Consider the following 19,452-nt stretch of genomic DNA (forward strand, 5'->3'; position numbering starts at 1 on the left):
CTTGTGTGGATTTTCAGACAATTCCGATGAAAAATGTGGGTAAAATCATCAAAATACCGAATATCGGGGGTACCGTTATATGGGGGCTATACGTTATTGTGGACCGATGTAGCCCATCTTCGAACTTGACCTGCCTGCAGACAAAAGAGAGATATGTGCAAAGTTTTAGCTTCCTATCTTAATTCGTTTAGACTGTAGCGTGATTACAACAGACGGACGGACAGGGCTAAATCGTCTTAGAATTTTACGCTGATCAAGAATATATATACTTTGTTGGGTCTAAAATGATTATTTCGATGAGTTACAAACGGAATGACGAACTTAATATACCCTCCATGCTTTTTTTGGTGGAGGGTATAAAAATTAATATTGACAGACGGACGGACATACATACCTAGATCAACTCAGCTCGGCGAGATAGGAAGATCCATATATACTTTCCTATGTGGGAGACCAACATTTCGAGGAGTTACATAATTTTTGGCCCAATCAAACTTATAATACCCCAAATACTTAATGTTGTGGTATATAAATAGGGAGGTACCTTTATATTGGGGCTATAGAAGACGTGGGCCTGCACAGACAATTTTCTGTCTTAGGCTGAAGTATCCATTACGAATTTCAAATACCAAATTTGAACGAATTCCGATGAATATTGTCGCTGAAATCATCAAAATACCGAATATCGGGAGATACCATTATGTGGGGGATATACCAAAACGTGGACCTACATGGCCCATTTTCAATACCAAAAGTCCTCCAGACATAATATAAATTTGAGTAAACTTTTATCAACCTACTTTATTTCGTTCGGAGGCTAGAGTGATTTCCACAGACGGACGGACATCGCCAAATCGACATCGAATTTTATGCTGATCAATAATTTTATATATACTTTGTGGAGTCTAAGATGTATGTTTCGATGCGTTACAAGCGGAATGACAAACTTAATATACCCTCCATAGTATGGTGGAGGGTATTCAAAATATATAGAGCCGAGTTACACGTCCCGAATTTCACTCCATTATTTACACAATAAACCTGAAATCGGATTAAGGATATATATGGGAGCTATATACAAATATGAACCGATCTTGACAAAATTTGAGACACTTATTTCAAAGGCAAATCTGGTACCAAAGATTATTGTTGTGGAGTGCATATTACGCATGCGAGGGACTTATACAAAAAAAAAAACGGATAAAAACATGTATATGGAAGCTATAGCTGTATCTGAACCGATTTTTACCAAAGTGGAAATACTTGTTTCTAATATTTGACAGAGGTATTTTTGAGCTCTAGAACTTATATGGTATCAAATATCGTGATTTTCACCAATTTCAATAGGATTCGACTTTGGGTCAAACAAATATTGTTTGGAGAATTTTATCTCAATCGGATATAAATTTGACCTGCATTTTTTTCACAAAAATACAGACGGACTGATATGCTTAAATCGACTCAGAAAGTGAATCTATGAAGACCCTCATAGAAACCTTGGGTCTATCTTCCTTCCTTCTCCATGTAACAAACAAATACACAAATACACAAAGACATAATACCCTTACCACTACGTGGTGTAGGGTATACAAATTAAAAACACCTATCAGAAGAGGGTTAAAATTCTCGTAATATCAATCTTCGTGCTGTTAAGAGTAATATTGCGGAAGACATTATATACCTACAATGTATGGATGCCAAATAATATTAGTTATTAGTTTATTAAGAAAATTGCATGTTCTGGAACAGACCAATTCTATATTGTCGCACAGTGTTTTTATGAGTTGCTTGTTTACTTAACCCACAATGGGTTAAACAAACTTAAGAATTAATTTCAAATAAAAACAGATGTTTTTTCCTCCCCATCTTCGGCAGCTAAAAATCGAAAATCATTGATAACATCATGTGAGGAAGTCTCGAACAAAACTTGTTTTTTTTTTTTTAACGCGATTCTTCCATAAACTCTCTCACACATTTACGAACTCTCAGTGGACTTGTGAACACAAGACATACGAAACTCTCGAATGATGCTAGGAACACAATTGGAGCGAACGACGAATTTTTTCGCGGCGTATGTTCGTCGTCAAAAATAAAACACATATGTGTATATGGAAGTGCACACAATCACGGCACCGGCGAAAATTTCGTCGGTCGCCGCGAACTCAATTAGCTTTATTTCTATTTCATACGCCGGCGACCGGCGAACAAAACAGTACAAGGTGGCCATACTTGTACGAATTTTATGTGTTTTAGTAAATAAAGTTACTTTTTACTTTAAAATTTGTTATGGTCACTCTACTATCTGTTACTCGTATAAAAAAAACATAATTAATTTGTTTATTTATTTGTGTACTTGCGCCTGAGTGAAGATGGATATCAGTGAATTTATAATAGAGAAGATGGACATAAGTGAAATTATAATAGAGAACGTAAAGAATTATGTGTTCTTGTATAATTCATTGTAGTCAACAAATGAGCAAAAAGTAAACAACTTCATCAGCTGTTTTTTAATTTCGTCGGTATTGTGTTCCATACGACGAATTTTCGCGGCTCATTTTGTCGCCGCGTAGGGCGAAATTCGTCGTTCGCTCCAATTGTGTTCCTAGCATGACTTTGACGTCATGAGAATGAAAAGTACGCTTCAAACCAAAACAAGTAAGCTTAGCTCTCAATTGAGTTCCAGCTCCCAATCAGCTGTTAATAACAGCGACAGAAGCAGCAAAACATTGTGGATGCATAGAATGGAACGCGACTTGACTTGATATTTAAGCTTGAGATCAGTTGTTGAACGGCTTTCGGAGAGCGTAGTTGTTTCACGACATTGGCATTGAATAGAGCGCGTGTGTTGTCATTGTTTGGAAAACTGGCGTTAGCGTCAGTGGCATTTTATTGCCGCAGTGAGAATCAAGAAAAAAACAAACAATAATATAATTATTACAAAAAAAACCACATAAATTAAATCAATTCGATTTTTTTCTTATACGAAAATAAACTTGTTTCACAGTGAATAAATATTTTTTCTTATCAGTGATTTTGGAATATTAATAATCAGTTCTGTAAAAACAAAAGAACAAGAATACATAACTAAAGTCCGGTATTTTTGGAATAAAATTTTTACTTTATTGATCGGCATTGTATTCACGTAAATTGTATTTCCATACAATACAATAAAAAACAGTCATCTTTTTTTGTTGCGGAATTACTCAGGGTCTTACTCACAATGAAGTTCTACCTAGCAGGTGAGTGAGTAAATGTTTTGAATATTAAAGCTTTGAAGCTGTGCTACAACAAAATGTACCGGCATATTGGAAACTGAGCTTGTTCTTTATGAATGTAATATTTATGACAAAATTTGAGTTATTTGCAATTTTGAAATAAAATATGGGGACATGGACCCCCCAACATTTCTTATTTAAACGCTTTTTGAATCTCCCCAAACGGTGCTTCCCATTTTTTAACAAAAATATAAACAAAGATTAAATTTGTTTGTTGTCGAAACCTCGCCAAATAAGTCCAAAATAATCTTGAATTGAAATTTTATCAAAATATTTCCAGGAAATATGTGTTTCAGTTTAAGTGTGTAGAATAAATATTGCAAAACTTGTTTTTTTTTTGTCGTTCGCTATCAGTAAATATTTGGAGTAGTTTGTTTTGTATTTTTCTGCTTTAAACGGATATCATTTTTGGAAATCGGCCAGCCAAAAACATCCGTAGAAATATTAATCAGTTAGGTATTCAACGGAAGTTAGTAGCACACGCTACAATCGATTAGATAGATTTACTTTAAAATTTAAATTTTTCGGTTGAAAAGGTCTCAGATTATAGTTCAATTTTTAAAGACTTCTATATCGAAAGCGTGATAATAATGGATATTTACTGTGAAATTATTTAAAATTTCGATCAGAATTGTATCTTTTTGCAATCTTCTATTTTATCTATAAAACAAAACGGAGCATAAAATATGTTATGTTCTTTCCATACTCTTTTAAATATAGCCGTCATATTAGGGTCTAAACGACGACGTGGACCTGAATAGGCAAGTTATGTCATGAGCCATTGCAATATTCAAATGCGAAACTTGAAAAAAAATCGGTGAATAATGTAGCAAAATCATCAATATAGGGAGGTATTAATATATTTGGAACTGCACAGACCCTTTTCTGTCATAGGCTGTAGTACCCATTACAAAGTGCAAATATGAAATTTAAAACCATTCCGGGGAATAGTGTAGCTAAAATCATCAAAATACCGAAAATAGGGAGGTACAGTTATATGGGGGCTATACGAGGACATAGACCTGCATAAAAAATTTTATGCCACAGGCTGCAGTACAATTACGAGTTTCAAATACGTAATTTGAAACAAATCCGGTGAGTAATGTTCTTTAAATCATCAAAATACCGAATATCAGGAGGTATCCTTATACGCAGACGTGGACTTGCATCGAAATTTATCTGTTGAACTTTAAATACGAAATTTGAAACAATTTCGGTAAAAAATGTCGCTAAAATTATCAAAATACTCAATATTGGGAGGTACTTGAACAAGTAAAAACGCAACTATGTTCGATCGGGCCGTATGTTGAATATCCTTCGGAATTTGGAAAATAAATTAAAAAATTCAGTTGAAAATGCCTCAAGAAACCTTAAAAAATCCCAATATAAGGTGTTAAACTTATATGGGGCTGCACAAAACAACATGGCTCTTTATAGCCAATTATCTGGCCAGAGAAGGCGATGTCTATTACGAATTCAAAATACCAAGTTTAAGATAATTCCGTTGAAAATTTAGAATTATTGGGAGGTACCATTATTGGGGCTATACGAAGGCGTTAATTGGTATGGACAATTTTCTCTCATACGAAGTAGTATCCATTACGAACTCCATATACCAAATTTGAAACAATTTCTCCCTAATTTTAAAATTTCACCCTATTTGGTCTAATACTGCACATTTGGTGCACAGTAAAAAACAAAACGGGCAAAGATATATGTGGGAGCTGAGGGACAGATGGGCGGACATGCATAAATCGACACAAAATTTGATTCTATGCTTATAATCAAAAGAGACTATGGATCTATCTCGCATCGCCCTCCATGTTACAAACAAATCTTCAAAGACATAATGCCAATTCCATAGTGTGGTATATGGAACAATTATTGTCTCTATTATTATTGTCTATTCATGTTGGTGATGTTCGGATAACTTTTAGTGGTCGAAATCTATAAAAAGAACCGGGAAATAAAGTCAATTTCTTTTTTAAATTAGTTTTATAATTTAACAGAAAAGGCTGGTTAAAATGAAGAAATCTCAATTTTACAACGAATCTATCAATAATCCCTGCCGGTACGGGGTACCCGTACTGGTGACGGGGGTGTCACACAACTTTCCATGTAAAAAGTAGAAAAAATCAGGAAAGGAATTATTTCGATTTAATCTGGGCCTCTCCGCATACATACCTATCTGTATCAATATTATACACATTTGTACCAGTTTTAGTGCCAAATGCAAATTTCTGAGCATAGTTATTACCTCAATTTTAGATATTTCAATATATCAATATCAGATATATGTAACCGTAAAAAATAACGATCACCGAAATTTTGAATATTGCCCCATCAGATCTTCGACGAGATTAAAAGCGTGATGGATCAATCTTTTTTTGTGGTAAAGGATTTCACAAGGGTCCACGTTTTGGAAAATACCTTATATAATAGCTCCGACCGACTTTAAAGTTATTTATGACCTCTCCCTATTTTTCGTATTTGAGAGGAAACTACATTTTAACCTTTTACGTTGCCCAGGAGTTTGTAAACAAACAAACTGATCGTGTTTACTTGCCAAAGAGGTCAGCTGAAAATGTGCACTTTCGGTTGGCCACCAGAACTCAAGCGCTGGCCATGGTGATTGTGTGGGCCGCCATAACAGCCGGTGGACGCTCCGCTCGTATTAATCGACCGTGGCATTAGAATAAATGCGAAATATTATCGTGAAACTATTCTGGAGGGTGTATTACAGCTTTGGGCACGCAAAATCTCCTGATACCAATCCGTTAGACTATTGTGTCTGGAGTATTTTCGAAAGCAAGGTTGACACTAAAGAATACAAAAGTGGCGATCACCTCAAACAAGCGCTTCGCCGGGAATGAGCCAAAATCGGGCAGCATGTGGACAGCCTATATTACAATGAAGATCGATCGCAGGAAACAATTGAATTGATTGTTCCTAAAGGCATCAATAACTATGCATATAGAAACAATCCCCGATAGATGGGACGATACCAAAATATGTACCTATGTTTAAATTTTTCTGTAAGATGTTTCTCTACCCCAAAATAGGCTAAATAAAAAGTTTTAGTAATATCAACTCCTTCAAAATAGGTGAAATCAGAAGGTAAATTAAAATGTGGAACATAAGGGCTATATCAGGAGGATAGCTGAAATCAGGAGGAAACCTTTAAATGAGGGTTATATCAAGACATGAAATGCTTTTTACTTTAAAACGAAATTAGTAAAACTTACCGAAATAAGTATGAAAAGTATATATAAAAAATACTAAATTAAAATCTCTGTATACACTTAGGTAACTGCTGTACCAAAACGTGGGCCCATATATGACACATATTTTGTAGAAAGGATTCTACATTTAACCCAAGGGCTTCTATTTTAAAGCTCTATTTTAAATTCTGCGAAGAATAGAGCTGAGCCTTATGTGTATGGTTAGGGCCGTATATATTTTGATGGCGCAACTTTGGCCCAATTTTGAATGTTTAGGCCACATTTTGCAACATAATTGGAAATAATTTGGTATTTGAGGTACTCGTTAAGTACGTCAACTGAGTATAAAATTAAAAGATGTCTAAGTTTTGGTAAAGCCGCAATATAAAGATTCCGACCGACATTCGATATTTTAAAGACCCCTGCCCATTTTAGCTATTATAAGAGGATACTTTCTTAAACCATTATGAACTTTGATGATTTCCGGCGTTTATTTTGCTTAATCGCACAAACTTCGAAATAAATACTAACTCCCAATGAACGGTCTTTAATGTCATCATCCACACCAAGTATGCCAGATGAGCCGCTTAACCAACGGCGAAACGCGTCACATAATGGGGAATGTGTGATAGTGTCTCTCTAGTTCACTGTACTCTAAGCTCATCTCGAAAGAGAAATTAAAAAATAATTCATAAACATATGATCTTCGTCTTAAGAACGCAAAAATCATAAACAATGTTTGAAAATATAAAAAGTAAGCAAAGGCAATAGTCGGCGTGTCGACCATGGGATAACCTATTTCTGAAGCCCTTGGGACTGAAATTAACAAATTCCTCAAAAATTGGTATTGAGAGTCCATAAAAGGTCCTTCAGGTCTTCTATAGCTAATAGAGGTCCTTCAAGTCTTCTAAACCCAAGAGATGGTCCTTAAATCGTATTTATTCAAAGAAGATCTTCAGGTCCTCATCTACTCAGTTCTGTGAGGTAGGGATATCGATATATAACGTCATGGGCCTAAGATCAATATTTCGTGACTGTAGCCTTTGTTACAAAATTTTTGGCCCCCGAAACATCGGGTTCTAGGGTATAAAAGCCAATATACTCGAAATGTGTTATTTGTTTTCTTCTATAAGGTGAATAACAAAATTTTAAATTAAAATGTCAACAATTCTATACTAACAGCTTTTTGGAAAGCGTTCTTTTACCAAGCGTATCATTTAAATTACAAGCAATTCCAATCCATCCGAATGATCTTCTTTCCATTTGTTTCATTTCCTGCATGGCGGGATGAGTAAGCAATGTTTACCGACAACAAAAAATATTAATTAGACCATTGACCCCAAAACCAGTTCAATGTTTGAAAAGAAATTCAATGGTCACAATTAATTATCAATTTTATGTGTGATATTTTTGTTTTTTCTTTTTCGGGTTATTTCACTGAAGCTTTTTTGTTTAATTAAAAACCATTTCTTTTGTTACGAAGAAATGAACGTCAGCTGTACAAAAATCCCCATATAATTATGTGATGTCATATTTTATGAGCGGAGTTTCCGTATTTGTGCTATGGGAAAGTACAAACCCGCCGAATATCATCAATTCTTGGTAATTTGTTTTTAATAAAAATCAGATTATTTTGTTTGATGTTTATAAATTTGTTTGGTGTTATCACTTAATTAGGCACGAATTTATTTATGGTCAATGCTCTTGTTTGTTTTTAAATTGAGCGAATCATGTCGAACAGGGGGAGATAGGAAAGTACAGATGCTGAAATTATGAAATGAATAGCTTTCAGAATTTGGGTTAATTAAATATGTTAATATTAATGATAGGGAAGTTGTTGAATTCTAATACTTTTAAAATGGAAATAGTATTTTTTAATTTTTTAAAGAAAATTAAAAAAAAAAAAGATAAAATAACCCCAACAAATTTATGTTTTCGAAAGCAATATTTTTTTTAACCTCTGAAATTTTATGTAAAAATAATAAAAAACACAAAATCCAAAATCTGTTTCACATTATTCTGATATGTTCTTAAACAAACTCGATTCCTCTGGCTGTCACAACATGTTACCATCTCATGCATTCCAGCCAGACAATAATCTGTAAAATTGTTCCCTCTTATCAATGCACACACGCCATACATCGTTCTGCATTCTTGCAGATGTGTCGGGCAATCCAGTTTTTTGGGAAAATCCCATTGCTGCCTGTATACGGTTACAACAGCAAAGCCTCAACGATGATAGCATTTAAATTATATTTAGAACGCTGTGACGCTGCGCAGTGCTGACTTGTAAGGAAAGGCAAAAGTGTTGTTCGTCAATTTAATAAAAATAAGATAAGATGTAGTCGCCACAAATGGAACCTTACGGAGGAGGAAATGATTTGTTCATGTAAATATAGACAATGAGTGGCCGAGAGAATACCTTCAGGTCTTCTATAGACGAGAGAAGACCTTCAGGTCCTCTATAGACGAGAGAAGACCTTCAGGTATTCTATAGACAAGAGGGGACGTATAGGTCTCCTATGACCAAGAGAAGACCTTCAGGTCATCTGTTACTAAGAAGACATTCAGGTCTCATATAGCCAAGAGAAGGCCTTGAGGTCATTTATAACTAAGGGAAGACCTTCAGGTATTCTATAGCCAAGATAAGACCTAAATGTCTCCTATTGCCAATAGATGGCATATAGGTCTATAAAAGATCTCCAGGTCTTCCATAGCCAATGGAAGACTTTCAGGTTTTCTACAGCCTTCAGGTCTTCTGCAGTCAAGAGAAGAGCATCAGATCTTCTATAGCCACGAGAAAATCCATAGGTCTCCTATAGACAAAATAAAACTTTCAGTTCTTGTATAGCTTAATGAAAACCTTCGGGTCTTCTAGAGCCAAAAGAAGAGCTTCAGGTCCTCTGTAGGTTTTCTATAGCGAATAGAGAACCTTCAGGCTATGTATAGCCCATAGAGGACCTTTAGGTCATCTATAGCCCATAGATGACCTTCGGGCCATCTTATAGAGGACTTGCGGGTCTTCAATTGAAGATAAACGACTTGCAGGTCTTCTATAACCAATATATGACCTTAATGTATTCTATAGCCAATAGAGGAACTTACGGTCTTCTATAGCGAATAGAGAACATTTATACTTCTACTTTTATGTCTTCTATAGCTATACGAATGTGGCCTATAGAGGACCTTTAAATCTTCTGTAGTCAAGACAGGACCATTAATTCGTCTGTAGTCAATAGAGGACCTTTAAATCTTCTGTAGTATATAGAGGACCTAGAGACGTTCCATAGCCAATAGAGGACATCTAGGTCTTCTATGGCCAATATTGGACCTTCAGGTCTTCTATAGACAAAAAATGGACTTTCTTGTCTTCCATATAAAATAGAGGATCTCCAGCAAATAGAGGACCTTCAGGTCTTCTTTAGCAAATAGAGAATATTGAAGTCTTCTATGGTCAATAGAAAGTGAGTCTATTCCATACCCCATAGAGGAAGTGGAAGTTAGTCTATTCCCATAGACGAGTTGCAAGGGAGTCGATTCCCATAGACGAGTTGCAAGGGAGTCTATTCCCATAGACGAGCTGTAAGTGTGTCTATCCGCATAGACGGGCTGCAAGGGAGTCTATCCCCGTAGACGAGCTGAAAATGGAGTCTATCCCCGTAGACGAACTGAAAAGGCAGTCTATCTCCGTAGACGAGCTGAAAAGGCAGTCTATCCCCATAGACGAGCTGAAGTGGGAGACTATCCAATAGACGGGCTGAAAGTTAGTCTATCCTATATCCCATAGCTCAAGGCGAGGGAGTCTATAGACGAGCTCAAGGCGAGGGAGTCTTCCCATAGACGAGCTCAAGGAGAGGGAGTCTATCCATAGACGAGCTCAAGGAGTGGGAGTCTATCCATAGACGAGCTCAAGGAGAGGGAGTCTATCCATAGACGAGCTCAAGGAGAGGGAGTCTATCCATAGACGAGCTCAAGGAGAGTGAGTCTATCCATAGACGAGCTCAAGGAGAGGGAGTCTATCCATAGACGAGCTCAAGGCGAGGGAGTCTATCCATAGACGAGCTCAAGGCGAGGGAGTCTATCCATAGACGAGCTCAAGGAGAGGGAGTCTATCCATAGACGAGCTCAAGGAGAGGGAGTCTATCCGTAGACGAGCTCAAGGAGAGGAGTCTATCCGTAGACGAGATCAAGGCGAGGGAGTGTATCCGTAGATGAGTTCAAGGCGAGGGAGTCTATCCATAGACGAGCTCAAGGCGAGGGTGTCTATCTATAGACGAGCTCAAGGCGATGGCGTATATCTATAGACGAGCTCAAGGCGAGGGCGTCTATCTATAGACGAGCTCAAGGCGAGGGCGTCTATCTATAGACGAGCTCAAGGCGAGGGCGTCTATCTATAGACGAGCTCAAGGCGAGGGCGTCTATCTATAGACGAGCTCAAGGCGAGGGCGTCTATCTATAGACGAACTCAAGGCAAGGGAGTCTATCTATAGAAGAGTCCAATACGAGGGAGTCTATCCATGGACGAACTCAAGGCGAGATGAGAGAATGAGAAATGTGAATGTGAAAATAATAACCCCCAATGAAGGTATCCGATTTCACCCAAACTCCACACATCGTAATATGTTTGTCAAGCTTAGACAGAGTTCGATGATGAACTTGTGGATCCTCCGTCACAGAATAAAAAAATGTTTATAGGCCCACTACTCTCCATTCCCTACACAAGGTCAGAATTTTGAAAACTATGGATCTCCTATGCGGCTTGGGTCTATAATTTGGTTAAAAAATGTCAGTTACCAAATATTTTTGTCAAATTTTGACCAGATGCTAGAGAAATGTTAAAACATGTAAATTGTATATAAATTGAATAAAAATATTTTGAAATCTTCAATTTGGTCGTATACAGTTCTGCCGATTTCCCATATGGCCCTACGGCTAAAGGTATAAAAATTAGATTATGCCTTTATAATATTAAGCTTTGAACATTTTTATACCTGTCGCTATCTACTGCCAATGCCACATGACAAACAAATGGAAGAACCCACAACGAATATTAATTTTAAACTGGTTTTTCAAAAGGCGGGAAAAATAACTAGCTCATTCATTGTCTGTCGTGGAAATCAGGTTGTGTGCACTGGGAATTTCCCATCAACAGATTAACGCAAAGCATCAAAACAAATCTAAATTTACATTTTAGTAGTGACAATACCTTCATGACATGTGAAATCTGTTGTCTAGTCGCATAAAGTGTATTCAGACAAATTAATATTCTGCTATTCAAATGATCGATAAAATATTAATTATTTCCCTTGTTTGTCTAGTTGTAGCACTTATATGCCTTACATTGCAAATATGTCCCGTGACTCAGGCCCAGCGTTCGGCGCCACCCATTCTGGCCTCGAATATAACACCAAATTTCCCTTCACGTAGCAGCATGGATGCAGATGCCCTGCGAGAGAGTCAGCATCGTATTGCCGTTGGCACCGAACGTTTTGCCTTGGAATTTTGGAAGCGCATGTCTGACTTCCACTTGGCGGCACCGGGGAAAAATTATATGATTTCACCTTTTGCTGTGTGGTCATTACTTCTACTTTTGGCGGAGGGGGCCAATGGTAATACACTTAAGGATTTTCAAAAGACTCTATATTTAGACCCGGATCACAGGGCCATACGTCTGGCCTATAAACAAATTTCGCAGCAATTGAAGTAAGTGGAGACATTTTATTAACAAAAGAAAAAATATAAAAATATTTTTTCTTTCTTTTCTAGGGTGAACACATCCACCATAGAGGTTGCCTCATTCCAGGCCCTTTTCACCGACATCAATCGCCCAGTTTATCGTGACTATGAAAATCTGGTGACACGCATCTATGAATCAGCCTTGATACCAGTGAATTTCAGTGATGTCAACCGGACTTTCACACAAATCAATGAGGATATCAACAGAGCCACTCGGGGTCTTTTGCCGTACAGTGTACAGCCTCAAGATTTTGAAAATGCAGCTTTGCTAATGATTTCTGCATTGTATTTTAAGGGTAAATGGAAGGTAAGATGGATACATGTTTAGGAGTTTATATTTTTTTATAATTCTCTGTTTTTTTGGCAGTTCCCCTTCGACCCCGCCCAAACAATTTCTGCTCCCTTTCATGATGAAACTGGCAAAGTGATGGGTAATGTCCAAATGATGACCCAAGTTGGGCCATTTAATTATGCCAATATGAAATCGTTGGACAGTTATATCCTGGAGCTTCCCTATGGCAAGGAAGATCGCCTGTCAATGTTTCTTATATTGCCAAAGAAATGTGAGTATAAGATTATATAAGACTAAATAAATTTGTATGGACTAAATAAATTTGTATGGACAGAAGAACACCTACAAAATGTCCTCCTTCAATTCGATAATAGATCATCTAAATCGTCTAACAACAAACGACCCTTAAATAATCCTTTTTCAGAAAGGGCCAGATATGAACATCTAGGTTTAGTAGCTGCATACATTTAAACAAGAAAAAAACCTGAAAATTCGGCCGGGCTGAACTTTGAATACCCCCACCATTTCCAACGAACTTAGCCATATTTAAAAAATAAAATTAGTTAAAAATTCTGTCAAGATCTTAAAAATACCGAATGTACCTGTTACATTAGGGTCTATGCGACGACATGGACCTGCATAGATTACTTTGGTCATAAGCCATTACAATATCTAAATGCGAAAAAATCGGTTATTATGTCGATAAAATCAAAATAACGAATATCGGGAGGTACCATGGGGGTTATAAAACGTGGACCTGCACAGACAATTTTTTGACATAGGCTATAGTATCCATTACAATTCCGGTAAATAATGTCGTTAAAATCATCCAAATACGGAACACCGGGGGTATCGTTATATGGGGGCTATACGAAGACGTAGACCTGCACAGACAATTTTCTGTCTTAGGCCGTAGCATACATTTTGAACTTTAAATACCAAATTTGAAACAATTCCGGTGAATCATGTTGCTAAAATCGTCAAAGTACCTAATATCAATTTTCCATCATCGGCTGTAGTATCCATTACGAACTTCAAATACCAAATTTGATGCATTTCCGATTAATAATGTTGCTTAAATCACCAAAATACTGAAAATTGGGAGGTACCATTATATGGGGGCTATACCAAAACGTGGACATACATGACCCATTTTCAATACCAAAAGTTCTTCTTCTACATAAAATAAATTTGAGTTTAATTTTATAAACCTACTTCAATCAATTCCTTTGAAAGCTAGAGTGATTTCCACGGACGGACATTGCTAAATCGAAGTGGAATTTTATGCTGATCAAGAATATATACATAATTCTTCGAAATTAGGGTCAGAGTAATGGTCCGATGTGCAACTTTTTGGTTCAATGGAAATTTTGCTATTTTTCACACAAAAGCTAGCCCATTTCACCTGCTTAATATTAACCGATGATCTTCCAAATTTGTAGGCTTCTATCCTGTCCTAAACTCTTTCCCTATGCTAAATCTGGATTTTTATACTCTACAACACTATTTATTGGGGGTTTTATAAGGAATACTGGTTCAAGACATAAGGAACTATGTATGGATCTTTCACCCCGCTGAGCTGAGCCGATCTAGCTACGTTTGTCCTTCTGTCCATGTTAATTTGTAATTACGCAAATGATCGTATTTATATCCCGATCTTCACGAATTCATTTTGGCACATCCTACCAATTTCAATCTAGAAGCAAATTCATCAAATTTGGAGAAAATCTTTTCAGATATAGCTACAGCTTTCATATATACATATTACATTCGTAATATGTCTCCTACAACAATGGTATTCGGTACCAGATGTCTAATAGGGCCCAGAAATACCTTAGCCATTTTATGTCAAGATCGGTTCAGATTTGGATATAGATATATATCTTTATCTGATATCAAGTTTACTATGCACTAAATGAGTTTCCGATTAAATCATCGCAGAAACCAGTACTTCAGATTTGTAAAAATCGGTTCAGATATAGGTATAGCTCCCATATATTTGTTTCATCCTATTTGGTGTTAAAGTCTACTCCACATAAATTTCCAATATGCACTTTTTTTGTGACGGGAGCATAGTGGTGTAGGGTATCATATAGTCGGCCCCACCCATCTTTAGATTTTTCCTTACTGTTTTTTTTTTATAATTTCACTGTACTGTCACCATTTTGGGCTGCAGAAAATTTCTAGTTTGTAGATCAAGACCCCAAAGGAGTTTCGGGTTCTTAGGCCAAACTTTTGCCTGTTATATGGAGGTATCACATAGTTTGATACATATTACATCATTTATGATACAGCTTTAAAATTTGAAAGAGATCTCCGGATTGCATGCACAATCATGAGTGCAACATGTGGGTTTTGAAGATCCACTTTTTTGAATAGGATAAGTCCAAATTGAATTTTTATACCCTACAACACTATGTGTTGGGGGTATTATAAGTTTGATTGGGCCAAAAATTATGAAACATCACGGAATATTGGTTTCCCACATAGGAAAGTATATATGGATCTTCCTATCTCGCCGAACTGAGTCGATCTAGCTATGTATGTCCGTCCGTCCGTCTGTCTATGTTAATTTGTAATCACCCTACAGGTCGCAATTATGGCTCGATCTTCACGAAAATGGAGGTGGGGTTAAGGTTTTAAATTTTTTTTTCACCTTACAACACAGGTGTGGATTATTATATAAGAATTGCAAATATCGTCCGAGCCTCACGAAAATTTTTACAAAGGTAGGGTTGGGCTCAGAAGGGCTGGGCCTATTGTTTTCAAAGATGTGCGCAATATATTAGGTGGTTGAAATGGACCAACAACTAAAAATAAAAACCAAAGGACACGAAATCTCGCATAAAGTTAAAGTTAGGACAGCGGGTACAATGTACCAATAATCCTGTGTGAAAAATACCAGCACTACTTACAGGCGATATCCGAGTTTCTAGCTTTTTTATGCTGATTTCGTTGATGAATATAGCCAAATATCGTAGACAAGCAATTCAAACAGATGAGTCTACATTTGGAGATACAGAAGGGCCTCTTGCTTTTGGAGATGATCGCAAAATATTTAGGAGTTCAAATGAACCAAAAACAGAAAAAATTTCCTAATCACACAATTGAAGCCAATCGACACGCCTGAGAAGAGAGTTAAGGACAGGGAAGAATTCTAACATTTTGGATGACCATTGGGTTATATTTAGCTGTAAAATGGACCACAACAACTAACAGCATGACAGAGTGCGTAAATACTGAACAAATGTCCCTGGTCGAAAAGTTAAGGGTAATATCTGGGCAGTGTCCCGTGACATAATTTCATAAGCGAAATCTTCCGAAAGGGATTTGGACATAAGGGGTCTTCTAACATATTGCAGTGTTGTAGGGTATCACATGGTCGGCCCCGCACGACTACAGACTTTGCTTACTTGTTTTAATTTGATTTGAATTATAATTCAGCCAAATTTTGGTATTTTGAGTTCTTTTTGTATAAAAATGCTATTTACCAAAACATAATCCATAGATGTAGGTCCAAATTTTGATACAGCCCTTATATAAGCGACCCTTGATTTTCTTTATTGTGAGAGTCTTTTCCTCTCGAAATTTAGGAGTAAGGATTAAGGTCAGAATAGAAGGCACTTCCGACTTTGTACTATCATTTTGCATATGTATATAGTCAGAAAAATGGAGATATAACTCAATATACACATAAATGTATATTTTGTGGAAATCACACTAGCTTCCGAACCAAATGAAGTAGATTGATAAAATTTTAGTATATTATGCCTGCAGGACTTTTGGTATTGAACATGGGGCATGTAGGTCCATGTCTTCGTATAGCCACCATATAATGGTACCTCCCGATATTCGGTATTTTGATGATTTAAAATTTCGTATTGGAAGATATTAATGGGTACTACAACACATGACAAAACCAGTAAAGAAAGTCTTAAAGTCGGGCGGGGCCGACTTTATCATACCCTACAACACTTTGCTAATTTAGTAGAGCTCCACATAAAAATTAAAAGTTTTTATGTGAGAATTCAATCATACTCTCTATGATTATAATTTAAGGTTCAAAAGACTAAATGTGCCGAAGCATTTGTATCTTTTAAATTCGGATATGTGTTGCCCATTTGGTGCACAAATAATTTAAAATCGGATAAAAATATATATGGGAGCTATATCCAAATCTGAACCGATCTCGGTAAAATTTAGCAAAGATATTTCTGAGCTATATTTGATATATTTCCTTGAATATCGTTGTTACGGAGTGCATATTACGGTTGTGGGTAACAAATATAAGAAATCGGATGAACAATATATACGGGAGCTATAGCTACATCTGAACCGATCTCCGCCAAATTTCACACACTAGCTTCTAGACTCAATTCGGTCGTAAGTGTCAAATTCCATCCCATTTAGACAAATTTTAGACGTTTGGTGCACAATAAAAGTAAATCGGACGAAGTTATATATGGTAGCTATATCCAAATCTGAACCGATCTCGATAAAATTTGGCAAAGATATGTGAGTTGTATTTGATATATTTCCCCAAATATTGTTGTTGCAGAGTGCATATTACGGTTGCGGAGGACAAAAGTAACAAATCGGATGAACAATATATATGGCAGCTATAGCTATATCTGAACCGATTTCGATCAAATTCGACATACTTATTTTTAGGCCTAATTTGGGTGTATATGCAAAATTCCATGCTATTCGGGCTGATATTACACGTTTGGTGCACAATAAAAGTCAAATCGGACGAAGATATATATATGGGAGCTATATCTAAATTGTTACCGATTATCTCCAATTTCAATAGGGTTCGTCCTTGGGCCAAGCAAATGATCTAACAATTTTTCATCTGCATCGGGCATTAAATGCGACCTGTTCTTTGTTTACAAAAATACATGGACAGACGGACGGACGGACGGACGGACGGACGAACGGACATGCATGAATCGACTCAGAATGTGATTCTATACAGATAATCAAAAGGAACTATGGGTCTATCTCGTTTCCTTTTGCCTGTTACAAACAAATGCACAAATACATTATAACCATAACCACCTTGAGGTGTAGGGTATAAAAATTCGTATGCAGGTCCACGTTTTGATGATTTTAGTTATTTCCTTTCAAGTTTCGGATTTGTTTATTGTAATGGCATATGACAAAAGTTGTCTATGTAGGTCCACATCGTCGTATAAACCCTAACATAACGGCTACAGTCGGTATTTTTAAGATTTTAACAGAATTTCTAACGGATTATTTTTTTTTTGATAATTGCCAAATTCCTTTCAAATGGTGGAGGGTATTTAAATCATTATTTAAACATCTTGGGTTTTGTGTATATTTTGAACACATAACTTTTAACGAGCGCATTCGAGGCAATTTTTAATTTTTGTGTGGTCAAATAAAATGTTACAAATTACAATAATAATAATTACAAATTCCATTTTTTCTTTTTTTTCTCTAGCTGTCAGTTTGAACACCGTTATTGGAAATTTACGCAAGGATGGTATTAGACCAATCGTCGACGAATTGAACAAGGTGGCAGCCATGAATGCAGAAGAAGAAATTGAAGATCAAGTTGAAGTTTTTTTACCGAAATTTAAATATTCATCACATTTCTCGCTGAGAACAGTGCTAACAAATGTAAGTTTATAAAAAAGTATTAAAAAAATAACAAAATATTAAAAAAAATTTAAAATAATTCTAATTTTGTATCTTTAGATGGGCATTGTTGATGCATTCGAACCAAGTCTGGCAAATTTGGAAAATATGGCCAAGAATATGTATGTCGGTAGTATCTTCCAATCGACACGCATTATTGTCAACGAGGAGGGTACTGAGGCTGCAGCGGTCACAACGGCGGTATTGGTGAACAAAGCATCGCCCACCAAATTCTATTTGGATCGTCCATTTGCCTATGTGATAGTGGAAAAGACTTCGGGATTGCTGCTGTTTTGCGGTGAAGTGCGGTCGAATGACTTCGTTTAGTCATAAACGAAAAATAAAAAAATGTTTTTCATGTGCGAAAACAAATTAATTTTTACACAATTTTTTTGTATTTAGTTTAAGTTAGTTATAAGCAATAAGAGCTCAAGACAAATTCATGATGAATAAATATATGCATATTCACATATCAGAAGATTCATTAAACATTAAAATACACGCACTGAGGTAAGGTCTTATAGGCTGAAAGCGGGTAGGAATAGAAAAAAACTAGTCAAAAGTTTCAGAGGATTTGGCTTAATTTTTTGCTTAGGTATCGTATTTTATTTTCCTGGGAAGATCTGGTCAATATTTCGACTATTTTGACTCATACTATTTTTTCCTACTCAAAGCCTCATCCATCCGCTTCATTATGTGTTTTATTGCATTTGGCTAGTTTCCCTATTATCTTCAAGTTTTCATAATATTTGAATACATTTTAAGACAACTGCAAATGTGTAGTATTTAACAGTTGAAGGACAAGAAGGCCATAAAGAAGTTCTCACAAATATCCACAAGAATTATTGTCCTTGCGGCTAAATCACGTAATCCATAAAATAAATGTGCCATCCAGTGTATAACTACGTATATTCCTAACCCGTGGTGTCTACGATGCTCAAGTTAAACCCCTTAATACCATCGGCATACAGGTGCTGTATGAGCTGTAAACTGCATTATGGATATAATCACGTTGCCAGCGTATATGTGGACAATTTTATTGCGAAGCTGAGTAGGATAAATTTCAATGCAGATGAATAAATTTTCATTTTTGTTTAAAAATCACTTTATTGATTATATAGATATTATTTTACTTATTTAATTATTAGAACTTTTAATGCCCTCCACCATTTGGAAGGAACTTGAAAAATTAAAAAAAACCAGTAAGGAAAGCTCAAAAGTCGGGCGGGGCCGACTATATGATACCCTACACCACTATGCATAA

The 19,452-nt window shown here is 36.3% G+C and overlaps 1 protein-coding gene across 1 annotated transcript; it reads left to right on the plus strand.

The window, feature by feature from the left end:
* The first annotated feature begins 2,762 nt into the window (after positions 1 to 2,762).
* LOC101900379 (serine protease inhibitor 77Ba) lies at positions 2,763 to 18,660 on the plus strand. Its single transcript, XM_011294203.3, has 6 exons — positions 2,763 to 3,239; positions 11,815 to 12,199; positions 12,263 to 12,539; positions 12,600 to 12,795; positions 17,992 to 18,170; positions 18,249 to 18,660. Exons 1-6 carry the CDS (start codon positions 3,221 to 3,223, stop codon positions 18,513 to 18,515), a joined length of 1,323 nt encoding a protein of 440 aa, XP_011292505.1. The 5' UTR covers positions 2,763 to 3,220; the 3' UTR covers positions 18,516 to 18,660.
* Positions 18,661 to 19,452: the final 792 nt, after the last annotated feature.

Source organism: Musca domestica, unplaced genomic scaffold (genome assembly GCF_030504385.1).
Source record: "Musca domestica strain aabys unplaced genomic scaffold, Musca_domestica.polishedcontigs.V.1.1 7, whole genome shotgun sequence".
NCBI classification, from domain to species: domain Eukaryota; kingdom Metazoa; phylum Arthropoda; class Insecta; order Diptera; family Muscidae; genus Musca; species Musca domestica.